The 13,299-nt window shown below is 36.3% G+C and overlaps 1 protein-coding gene across 12 annotated transcripts in view; it reads left to right on the top strand.

The window, feature by feature from the left end:
- The window catches only part of itpr1b (inositol 1,4,5-trisphosphate receptor, type 1b), a 142,113-nt gene that overhangs the window by 78,881 nt on the left and 49,933 nt on the right, over nt 1-13,299 (top strand). For 8 of the 12 annotated variants that reach the window (XM_051912918.1, XM_051912913.1, XM_051912916.1 and 5 more), the window contains 3 exons: nt 740-787; nt 2,418-2,547; nt 4,075-4,262. In XM_051912918.1, the coding sequence (XP_051768878.1) occupies nt 740-787; nt 2,418-2,547; nt 4,075-4,262 (366 nt within the window). The remainder of the gene's footprint in view (nt 1-739; nt 788-2,417; nt 2,548-4,074; nt 4,263-13,299) is intronic. The other 4 variants (XM_051912919.1, XM_051912917.1, XM_051912915.1 and 1 more) reach the window with 1 other exon arrangement.

Here is a 13,299-nt window from a genome sequence, read left to right as displayed (position 1 = left end):
AAAGTGGGTGGTCACTTACATATTTTTTTTGGTGTGGCAGCCAATATTTTACACGCACCTGCATATGTCCGAGCATATGACAGACAGGGAGAAAGAGGGACAAAAAGCAAACCAAGTGCTTTACCAAGAGGCATGAGCCGCAGTGTGTGTCCATAGTACACAGGCTCCATTATGTAATCTGTATGTTTTTTTTTTTTCTTTCTCTCTCCCGTTCCTCTCACTCATGGCTTGCGTTTCTGGCTTTGGCACCCTGTATGGTGCTTATGTAATTAACATAGTTTCATTCCCGCTATTGCTGTCATAGAAGCACAACTATAGTCCAACATAAAACAGATGGCCTGTAGAATAGGTTAGCAACAAACATCCTGTTGAGTTTTATTCATTAAAGAACAGGGAATTGAAAAACAAACATTAAGACGTGTATTATTTATTAATCTTCCTGTTTTACCCCATTCCTACTTCCTTTCAGGGAATATTTCAAGATTTTATGGATAAACTAAAGCTGATTGTGTTACTTTGCTCTGCTTGATGTTCCCCAGCGCCTGTCTGCTCCCACACACACACACACACACACACACACACCCTATGCCTCTTATTTAACTGCATGATGTAATCTGCCCCACTTTTCTTGCATGTCAAAATAGTGACTAATGTTTTCAGTCTTGACCCCCTTCTTTTTTTTTTATGCTTCTCATTTTTCTTCCCTCCTTTTTGCTTTCTGCTAACTCGCGTCACTCAGGAGTTTGATCCAAACCAGCCACAGAAGCAACTGGAGGATCAGAGAAGGGTAGGTAAAGAAATGGGGCACGTGACGCCCACCCTGGCCACTGCTTGAGCCGCCCGTTCACAAACTTACCCTTCACACCCTACTGTCTGCTCCAAACGGGTGGAGGTTTCACTGAAAAACCGGGATGACTATTTGCTCTATAGGTTTGAAGGTGGTGATGGATGTGTTATAGGCGATAAACATCTTGATGTTGTATTTGTTTGTGTGTGTGTTTCCACCTACTCTGATTCGGGGTGTTTTGAGTGAGCAGTCGGGTTACGGTTATCTGTGTAATCACTGAATTAGGATTACTCTTAATTGGTGTGGTGTCTTGTATCCGAGGTCTCGGGTATTATGAGGTCATGTGCGACTAAGCAAAGGGATCTAGTGTTATCAGATTCTGTCTTCCTTTCTGTCCTCATTCTGACTGCACTAATCAAACGAATGGGATTGGTCTTGAGAAGGAGTTGAGTAGCATCCCACAAACAAAACCAGTTGGGTAACACTTTACTTGAAGCCTGTTTATGTAACATATATTGAGATTTTCAATATAAAATGTATTATATAATACACCTTTAGACACAGTTATAAAACTTACTGCTTAACCTGTTCATGGTTACACCCCATGTCATATTATCACAGCCAATGTCAAGTGTTTTATAATGACTTGTGCTCTTTAACGGTGTAGCATGAATATTAATAATTACCATAATGAAGCAGTATAATCCATTGCAAAGTGTATTATAAGTAATTACGCATTTATTATACAATACCGTTCAAAAGTTTGTAGTCAGTAAGAATTTTAAAATGTTTTGAAAGAAGTCTCTTATGCAAGTATTTGATAAAAACAGTAAAATGGTAATATTGTGAAATAGCAGTTTTCTATTTAAATGTATTTTAATTTGTTCCTTTGAAGGAAAAGGTGAATTTGGTGCTCAAGAAACATCTCTTATGATATTAATATTATAATATAATATTAATATTATAAAGTTGAAAACAGTTGTGCTGCTTAATATTTCTGTGGAAAAATATCCATATATTATTTAGGAATCTTATTTTAGGATTCTTTAGTTTATAAAGTTTATAAAACAACAGCATTTATTTGAAATGTCTTTACTGACACTTTTGATAATCCTGAAATATTTCTAAAAAAAAAAAAGTGTGTGTGTATATATATATATATATGTATGTATGTATGTGTGTGTATATGTATATGCATATATGTATATATTTATTAGTGATCCCACACTTTTGACAGTATACAGGCTTCAAGTTAAGTAATGGAAAACTGATATTAATATTACTGGACATCTGCAGCATTTTGACCCCCAGATCTTTATCAGGCTTTTTATGTCTGATAAAGACAGAGATATCAAAAATGTGATATGCACACTTTTTTCTATGATTTCTTTAAGTAGCCTATTTTTGTTACCACAGATTCTTTGTTTTACATTGAACACCTGTGGAAGTATGTGTATTTTTCCATAAAAAAAGAAAAAAGAAAAAGTGTTTTTTTTGTTTTCATGATTTATTTATTCATTTTTAAATTCCCCATTTGATGATGTCGTCTGTCATGGTGGTACATTGATGTTCAGTGATGATAATTGTCATAATGCCCCTTTCATTACTCCGCCCTCTTCCCTGTTGTCAGAGTGAAGCTTTGAGGCAAGTCCTGGTAAACCGTTACTATGGCAACTTCAAGCCGGGAGGCAGGCGAGAGAGTTTGACCAATTTCAGCAATGGGCCGCTCACCCCTGTGGGACAGACTAAGACTCCTGCAGGTTTGTGTTTGTGTGGGTTTGTTATAATACAAACTAACCTTTTCAAACATACAGTCAAACTTCATTTTGTAATTCCCCGCTGCTAAAGATGATTCCCTCCCCCGTCCACTTTCTTCTGCTACGTGTCCTATATATTTAGAGCCATCGCTGTTGCCAGGCGACAAGAACGTGGCACCCACACTTCCTGTGTGAATAGCCACTAGACACACCTACTTAAGAAAGTCTAGCGAGTGAATTGGAGCATAAATGTGTTTAGGAGAAATTGACAACAGATAATAGGATGTCCATATATGTGGATTTGGTCATTTTGACCTTAACTTACCGAAAAGGTCACTTTCTCCTGCACATATACATAATTTTGATTATTTACTGCCACTGAGTTCTTAGATTTTAAGCAAAATTGGTGCAACATCTCATCAAAAAGGCCTGCTCAGGTTCTTAACACTGATTACAGTTTGATTCAGTAACGATTTGGTGCCATTATTATTTTCGTACCATTACAATTTTATAACTGGAAAAAGGCAGGAATTTTATAGAAGTAGACCTGTATTTGGGCATAATTATAATTTATAATTTAGTTCTGTAATTAATACAATACTTTTTCAGTGACCATGTTTACATGCACAAGAAAAGTTTAACTGAATATCATAATATTGTCATATAATTTGTCATGTAAAGGCACTGACCTTATTAAGCCAATATTCCTGTTTCTAGAAACACTACCGTTCAAAAGTTTGATGTTGGTAAGAATTTTTTAAATGTTTTTTAAAGAAGTCTCTTATGCCCATCAAGGCTGCATTTATTTGACTAAAAATACAGTAAAAACAGTAATATTGTTAAAAAAAAAAATGTCATGTGATAAATTCATGTGAATTTTCAGCATCATTACTCCAATCTTCAGTGTCACGTGATTCTTCAGAAATCATTCTGATATGCTCATTTGCTGCTAAAGAAACTTATCTTATTATAATCAATGTTGAAAATAGTTGTGCCACTTAAAGGGATAGTTCACCCAAAAATTCTGTCATCATTTACTCACCCTCAAGTTTCAAACCTGTATGAATTTCTATCTTCTGCTGAACACAAAAGAAGATATTTTTAAGAATTTGGGTAACCAAACAGTTGATGGGCCCCATTGACTTCCATAGTAGGAAAAAAAATACTATGGAAGTCAATAGGGCCCATCAACTGTTTGGTTACTAACAATTTTAAAAATATTTTCTTTTGAGTTCAGCAGATGAAACAAATTCATACAGGTTTGGAACAACTTGAGGGTGAGTAAATGATGACAGATTTTTCTTTTTTGGGTGAACTATCCCTTTAATATTTTTGTGGAAAGATAGATTAGAACTCTCTTGTAACATTTAATGTCTTTACTATCACTTTTGATGCATCTAATGCTTCCTTGCAAAATAAAAGTAATCATTTCTTTAAAAAAAAAATCATAATGGCCTCAAACTTTTGAACAGTTATTTATTTATTTATTATTATTATTATTCATTTTGATGGTTTTATTATTTACTCCAGTGGTTGGTGGGGGTTCAGCAGGCGGTCGAGGGGAGATAAGCCTGGCGGAGGTTCAGTGTCATCTGGATAGGGAGGGTGCGTCTGACCTGGTCATTGACCTCATCATGAACGCCACAAGTGACCGAATCTTCCAGGAAAGCATCCTGCTGGCCATTGCTCTGCTGGAGGGAGGAAACCCTGTCATACAGGTGAGATGAGCTTTCCCTTTCACTTTCATTTGTGTTGTTCCTTTCTTTATATTTAATCTTGTACATTATTTTTAAATGTTACAATAATAACTGTTTAAAGTGTTATTCAAATATTCTATTTTCTGCTTTAATCTACAATTAATTACTATTATAATATCTACATTAATATTTGTTTATTTCTATAATTCATCAACTATTTTTATTGTAATGTGGTGTTGTTTATAAGGGGTGGTTTTATGACATATGACAGTATGAGTTGCCTCTGTTCTGCTTTTAAAACTCATGTCATGTGCAAACACACAGTGAATTCAGATAGTAAACAATGATTGTGACAGAGACAGTGTGAGTGAGCTTAGAGTCAGCTGATCCAGTGTAGGTGTGGTAAAATAAAGCAATAAGCCCAAAGAAGCCGTGGTTTAGAGTGAATTTAGGCACGGTGCGGAGCGGAGTGCCTAAAACCCCCTTAGCTGTTCTAGGCTTATTGCTTTTATAAAACAGTTATTTCACATTCCTGGCAAGGTTTCATAAAATAAACACACAGATACAAAAATGTAATGCTATTGATCAAAAATATCATTCTTGTGCTAATTCTTCAGAAGTGGAATCAACACAAGCAACACACAGACGCAGTGGCGCAGTAATACTGATGTAATGCGGTCACAGGTGTATTTGTGTACGGCTTAGAATGCGGCTCAACCAATCAGAATCAAGGACCAGAACTATGCATTTTATAATCAACAGTATAGAACATATGCGCCAGAGGAACAAGCGCAGCCATCTTTAGAACTTTGTGTTTGAACTTCCGTTTTTAGCGGTAGCTCTGTCTATGGCATTGCTGTCGAAGAGTAAGTAGCTGGTGAAGTGGATTTACTTATTGTAGAGTTAATGAAAGTTATCGTGAGCATTGTAATGTTCGAAGCGGATGTCATAATAGATGTCAGCAGACCGGGAAGATTTTAAAACGAGCCGTTTATTCATAAATCCGTAAGATCTTACCTTCATGCTGTGGATTTACAAACCGGAAGACAGAACGCAATGAGCGCAACGCTAAAAAGGGGCGGAGCTACACAAGGTTTATACATGATAGGGCTAATTACCATGTGAACTGAAGCAAATCTAAAATCTTTATCTGAATTGCTGTTTTGATGCAAGTTGGTGTGTTTTTGCATACCTCATCTCTGTGTAGGAAAGCCGTGTCCTTTCCTTTGAAATGCAGGGCATCCTCCTATGGTGCAAAACAGGAAGAGGGAAGGAGAGCATGCATCGAATTGAGATAAGAAAACACCAATAAGACTGCTGCAGGCAGGGCAGATATCTCGGGTCACTGAGGAGTCAGTGGGTAAATTGAAGAAAATGTAGAGAGCTTGGATTCTAAGAGAGAGGGAGAAAATGAGAAAGGAATTGAAGGAACACATAAAGACAAAGGCTATTTTTAAGAATTGAACAAAAGCTTTCTGAGTGCTATGCAGGATACACTGTATACTGTCTACTATTTTTTTTATTTATAAATATATATATATATAGGAGGTTAAACTTAGTAATGTAGGCATTATTCCACGAATAACGTTCAAACTGTAGTATACTACGTTGTCACATGACCTCATTACTTTTTTTTCACATGGCTTTATGGTGCTACATGTTTAATTCAGTGGTGTCTAGTTATCATCTTGGAAACAAAGATGGGTATTTTGCAGTTTTAATCCAATTTTGTGGATTAATTTGGCAGCTCGTATTATTTTTCAATTCAATTTAAGTATTTTTTGTGCATCTTCACAGAAAATGCATGTTTCATCATTTGTTTGCATTGCATGTTTATTTACAATGTAGTTGTCTCTGAAAATGAAAGTTCACATCGAACACATTGCAATCTGGGAAACGGAGTTATTTTAGTATCACTTAGATACTATTATAGTTTTTTAAATATTCTGAATTAGTTTTTATTTCTATATTTTTCATTTTAGTTAATGTTTTAATAATTTTCTTGCATGTGTCTCTTTTTATTAGTTATTGTTTTTTTTCAAATATATATGTATATAGTTTTTATTAATGCATGTGTGTCAAATTGGTTAATTGTTTTTTTTTTTTTTTTTAAATATGTCTATATAGTTTTTATTAATTTAGTTTGGTTCTTAGTACATTGAGTTAAACTAAATGAAAATGGGAAACATTGCTTTGGCAATTAGATGAAATAAAATAAGTTTTTATTTATTTATTTATTTATTTATTTATTTTTAATGGTTTAGTTTTAGTTAACTGTAATAACCCTGCTGGGAAATGGTTGTATACTGCACATTTTGACAAACATAGTAGGTAATCTGTAGATTTTATGCACAGTAGTAATAGTAGTGTAATAGTAGTATGTTATTCTGTGACACTGAGGCAAAGCGAGCGCTCGGATCGTCAACTGTAGGCTGTCCAGTGCAGAGCAGGGCCACACGTCACTGTCTGCAGTCACACAGCCAGGGCTTTGCGGGTGCAAAGAGGTTGCTATGGCAACCTGGCAAATCGCTATCCTCGTCGCTAGGCTGCTCGCCGACAGGGAGGGTGATTCGCGCCGATGGAGGCAGTCAGTGTCAAAGGAGGGATGGCTGTTCTGATTGTAGAGCAATTATATTTCCCGGGCTGGCAGGGCTGGTTTCTGTGCTCACGCATGTGTTTTGTGTGGGTGCTTTCGTAAATAGGCCCGTTGCATAATCAGCCCTGTTATTAGCAAAGGCATTCTACTTGATGATACTCCGGCTTCCCAACAGGCACACGTAGAGGCGCTCACATGACTGGATTACATAAGCCAAGCCCATGGTGAATAATGCAGAAAACAGACTTGACAGCTCCTCTTCTGTGCTAACTGGGTCACTGTGTGTTCTTGTGATCGAGAGAGACTAAAAGAGTGGAAAGTGATTGAGAGGGAGAGATACAGGGACACACACACAGATAAAAGTGTCCTTAAACAATCATAACCATCATGTTTTTTTTAATTTTTATTAGAAACTCTTAATTCACCTCTGTTTCCAAAAATAACTAGGTGACACATGCACAACAAATTATGCCCTAAACATTTTACCATTCTCATTGCTCAATAATTAATTGTACTTGGTGTTAGTTTTTCAAGAGTAGGCTACTATCTTTTTCTTCGTGTGATTGTGTGCTTAATGAATTCATGCAAAGAGAAACACATGGCCTGCAAATACAGTACCAACCAAACAAAACACATATTCATTTTGTGAGCGTTGTCACGAGTCGATCTCTCGCTGGTATACCTGATGGTTTTGTGTCAGATTATGTTGTAATGCTGAAAATAATGGTAGAATTGTGTGTGTTGTGACCCTTGGGGACCTGATGTGAGATCCACCAATCAGAGAGCTTCCCGAATCTCAATTGATTTTTTTGATTTGGTTAATATGAATGGATTATATCTCATGTTTTTCCATGACTTACAATAATTTATATATTATATATTTTATAATTTATATATTATTATTTATTATACATTATTTTGTATAATACATTTCCCCAATAATAATAATAATACCATAATAATATCCTTATGAGAGAACATCCATCCATCCATCCATCCATCTATCCATCATTCCATCTATCATTCCATCCATTCATTCATCCATTCATCCGTCTGTCCGTCCGTCCGTCCGTTCATCTGTCCGTCCATCTGTCCGTCCATCCATCCATCCATCCATTTCTTGTTGAAAGATAAGCACATTTCCCCAATAATAATAATAATAATAATAATAATAATACCATAATAATATCCATCCATCCATCCATCATCATTCCATCTATCATTCCATCCATTCATCCATCCGTCTGTCCATCCATCCATCCATCCAATTCTCCATCCGTTCCATCCGACTCTCCATATGTTCCATCCATCTGTTCCATTCGACTCTCCATCCGTTCCATTCGACTCTCCATCCATCCATCCATCCATCCATCCATCCATAATGTAATTAACCTCCCCAACTAACCCAGAATAGACTGCCCTAGAAGAAATTAATTAAAAGGTATAATCAATAAAAATAAGTAAAATAAATAATAAATAAATAAATTAAGAACATTAAAAATAATAGTAAGAATAAAAAAAAAAGAATAAAAAAAAGATAATATAAAAAATATTATATAGTAGAAAAAAAATAACAATTAAATGAAATTAGATAAAAATATAAAACTAAAATATTAAAACCACTTTTTTAAATACCATATTTTTTTCATATTACCTTGATCAAAATTATTATTTTTTTTACATTATGGTAATAAGAGTTGAGGGTGGAAATGCGCTTGCTTTTCTTGTAAATAATTTTACAGTGCATTAAAAAAATGCCCTTTCCCTTAACAGGTTACATGAGATTCACCCGTCGATTCTTTAATTCCGGATAATGTTACAAACCTGTTGTCAGCATCAACCTCATTGTATTGGGTTAGATTGGTTAAGCATTCTTGCAGCGCTAAAGGGGTTTTGTGGATAACCTGCATGACACATTTGCAGCCGGTTTGCAGAGTCATTTGGGTGTCTTTTGAAGGATGTGAAGAAACCACATGAAAGAAAGAGAGAACTAGGGGGTAGTCTGCTCTTTTTTTGACGTGTGTGTGTGTGTGCGGGGTAACATTCTCTAGTGTTAACAGGGGAATTACTGAGTTTACTCATTGTAAATCAGTTTTTTTTAAGAGAATTTATTCTGCTGTTCTCTGCTACACCTTTCTCAGTAAATACACTTGGTTTGCAGGTTGTCATCCACTTTATTCTACCACATCTCTAGGCCAAAATTCCACTCAAAATCAAAATAAATAAATAAGTCTATTTTAGGACTGGAAATGTATTTTTTTGCATTATATTATATTATATTATATTATATTATATTATATTATGAAAATAATTTAAATTTGCAATATGTTTATGTATCATTGAAAAAGGGGTATGCTTTAATTAAAAATAAGTTAATAAAAAATAAATCAATGCAAAATTAAAACTGAATTAAAATAATGCCACAATAAAAATGTAATGGTTCCTCAAATAGGGAAAATTGAATTTTTACTCTTATCTCTTGATTTTGAGGTCAAATGTAGCCCAGACATGTTTTCATGAGATTTTTAGAATTAATATGAAAGTATGATTTCAGAATCATATGCTTTGTGCTTTGAAGATGCTTTGTCCTTAAAGATTTTTGATAAAAAATGTAGACGTGACAAATGATTGGAGGTTTGCTAGATTATATCTTAAGGCTCTTTAAAGGTTAGTTGAGTCAGTAAGCCCAGCCCTGTTGTGCATCATCGGCATGACATTGATAAAGAAGCCATGTAATTGGATGACTGTACTGAGTGACCTGGTATAGAAGGAGAAGTGAAACGGGCCAAACAAACGAACCCTAGGTTTGTGGATTTGGTATAACGCATTATGCAGATAGGATAAAACCAAGAAAGTGCAACAGATCAAGAAGTAATATTAAGCAAGGGTGCTATTGTTGATGTAAGTTCTTTGGTTAATGTGTGAGATATTTTGGTACGGTGTTTTCAAATCTGAAGGTGCGGTTGTAAAGGAGGCCAGCTAGTAAGAGCAGTGTGAGTAAACCTCACTCCCCTGGTCTCAAGAGGAACACGAGTGACTGACGCTAGCGGCGCAAGTAGAACCGTAGGGGTTACATTGGTGCCGTGACCCAGATGGGAGTGAGGTTTAGGGGGATGAGCGTAACAGAGGTCAGCTAGTAAGAGCTGTGTAAGTAAACCTCACTCCCCTGACTTCAAGAGGCACAGTAGTGACTGACGCTAGTGGTGCAAGTAGAACGGGAGAGGTTACATTGGTGCCGTGACCCCGATGGGAGTGAAGTTTAGGGGGGTGAGTGTAATCGAGGAAAGCTAGTAAGAGCTGTGTGAGTAAACCTCATTCCCCTGGCCTCAAGAGGAGCATTAGTGACTGACAGTAATGGTGCAAGTGGAATCGGAGGGGTTACATTGGTGCCGTGACTCCATTTTGGAGTGAGATTTAGGGAGGTGAGTGTAACCTCACTCCCCTGGCCTCAAGAGGTGCACTAGCGACTGATGCCAGACTGCGGTCTTTAGCATCTTTGTTAGCGCGGCCTCCTCTAATGCCGGGAACGCCGGTTCGAATCCCGCTTGGAGGGGTGCGAGTAGAATTTGAGATCAGTCAAATTTCACTTGCAAAAAAGGGTCCATTTTCAATAGCGTAGCGATGTATAAAGCACTATTTACACAGAAGTCATTTTCGAACCAAGCAGCTTTCTGTTGGTCAGCACAACAAATTCAAATGACCACCTTGAACATAAGCACAATCTGCATGCCAAATTTTTTGTCCTCACGCGATTCTCATCACTCAAATTCCTATTGGAATAGAGCGCTGCCGTTGTGACGTCTAAACCTGGAAGACTAATTTGCCAGTGGTGCCCTTGAGATTTTCCTATGGGTTTTTATAATGGGGTTTTTCATGGGGTTTGGCTTAATGCTGCTTCCATGAAAAAAGAGACATCAACTTTTTGTTTTTCCTCCCTCATTAGAGTCATACAAGTGGTCTTTTGTGGTAGGTGAATCTGAAACATATCAGAGGATGAATCGCATTACTTTGACTTGCATAATATGGAGCTCGCTGGCCTGGTTCACGCACAGAGAGGCATTTGTTTGGAAGCTGCACAACAACACAAGCCAAATTCCCCTCCACGATTTGTTTGTTTACAGAGGTATTCTGGGGTGGTCGTCAGGATAACACGCACTGTTACCAGGGAAAGGGAAAAAGAGGGATGGAAGATGAGGAGAGATAGGTAATGGACTGAATAATAAGGAAGCAGAGAGATTATGCAAAAGTTGAAGGCAGAGCGAGCTAAGCAGGCAGAGAGTACGAGGTGTGTGCTATCTGAGGGGAAGTGTGTTGGTGTACACAAAGAGAAGTGGGACAGGGCACAACCACATGCTGTCTAGCCCTCCCCTACTTCCAGATCTGTGTGGAAGTACATATCTATATGTGTATGCGCACTTGCCCATGGCTTTACCACATGCCTAATATGGATCTGCTGCAACAGTACAGTAAGAGCAAGGGACTTTCCCAAACAACAATACTGTGCAAGGCTTCTTTTGCATGGGCATTGCTGGTCAGTGGCACTGAATTTAGTAGCTGTGCCCAACTTGACCCGTGCAAAGTGGTTCATCTCGCTCCATTTAAGCCTTCTTGTTTGTTTCTGCAGTGAAAAAAATGCTGCTCTTGTAGAAAGATTTGACAAGAGGACATGACTCGAGTGCAAATCGTTTTTCCACTCATTTGTTATGGTGATGTCTTGTGAAACACTGTAATAAAATGAGTAGAGACGGCGTCAAAATTTAATTTCAGTTTGTTTTTGTTCAGTATAAATTATATATACACTAAAATATATACTAAGATTTTTTTTTTTTTTGAAAGAAAGAAAGAAATTACTACTTTTTTTTCAGAAAGGATACATTAAATTGATCAAAAGTGACAAGTGAATTTTACATTATTACAGAAAAATTACAAAAAATATTACAGAAGAATCCTTGAAAAATATATATCACAGTAATGCTTAATATTACACTTTAAAATATATTAAAATAAAAAACATTTTTTTTAAATATCGATACTATTTCACAATATTACTGTTTTTACTGTATTTTTTAACAAATAATCCAAGTCCAACTAGACTAGAATTTATATTGATAAATAATTTTTAAGTAATAATAAATAAATATATATATTTTTTTGCACTGCAACCAAACAAAAAATCTTTTTTTGTTGTTTTAAACCAGTCTTAAGATGTATTTGCTTAAGTTTATAGTTTTATAGTGGACATTAGGTTTTTTATTTATGTATTTTTAAAATTTTAATCAAAATATTTTTTAAATTTTATTCTTTGTATATAATAATTATTTTGTAACTGTACAGACTTTGGTAGAACTGTGGTGTTTTTATAAACAAATTTCGATTTGATTTTCAAAAAATGGAATAATGAAATGATTGCTATCTGATCTATTAAAAAAATGGACCTGGCCTCCATAAAAGAGGCTCATCGCTGTATGATATTTTTATGATATGCATCATTAGTAGCATCAATGCCATGGCGAACACCCTCAACACCTTAGCATTGTTGTGGCTAATTTTGCACAAGCAAACACCACTTTAAATGTATCAATCTAGTTCTGTTTTAAAATCTCAAAATTTGTACTTGGCATGACTAAGCCTCAAGTCTGTGTTTATCATTACTTTTCCTAAACTACCCAGCAGAGTAATCTGAAAGTCACAGGTTGCCTTTGAAAAGTAATGAGGTCATAGGATACATTCCAATTTCACATGCTTGAAGCGTCCCACAATGAACCGAATAGAGAAAATTAGGGAGGTTGACATCTCTCAAATAAGGCCTGTATTCTTCCAGCTATATATTGTAAAACCTCCAGGCCAGACAGAAGTCGGAAGGGCAGACGGGACTTCATCTGTGGTGAGCAATGCTCAAGTAGGAGTAGGAGGGAATGAGAGACAGCAAGAGTACAGTGCAACAGCAGAGTGTGTGAGAACAGCCAGGTTCTGGATGACCCGTGATGGAAGCTGTCGCCCACTCACTCTGCAGCAAGTGGGCAGAAAGCCTGAGATGCTTAACCAGTTATCCACACACAATCTCTTCTCTATGACGTTGGCAAATACATACCTCTGTGACAGAAGGATGTAATATACTCCTATCATACATTCTAGAAGATCATATATATACTCACAGAGCCAAAATCCATTTATAAATAGACGGTCATTAATAATAAATTTTTATGCAGCATGTCAAAGGTTGCTCAAGAGTGGAAAACAGACATTAGGCTAGCATGTATTTGCTATTGGGTTTTTTTACATTGTAGATTATTATGGGATACCTTTTTTGGTGAATTAGTGTGGGCTAAATGTCATTTTCCTGGGAAGATATTGAGAGTTGAAATTATTATATTATGTGAGAAGAAAGAGACCACAGAATGATATGAGAAATGTAGGAAATAGCTTGCCGAGGACAAAGATTGCATAGCTTACCTGTCATGA

Source organism: Ctenopharyngodon idella, chromosome 11, assembly GCF_019924925.1.
Source record: "Ctenopharyngodon idella isolate HZGC_01 chromosome 11, HZGC01, whole genome shotgun sequence".
Classification (NCBI taxonomy): Eukaryota; Metazoa; Chordata; class Actinopteri; order Cypriniformes; family Xenocyprididae; genus Ctenopharyngodon; species Ctenopharyngodon idella.
Note: the sequence above shows the minus strand (reverse complement) of the source record. Positions and strands in the feature narration are given on the sequence as shown.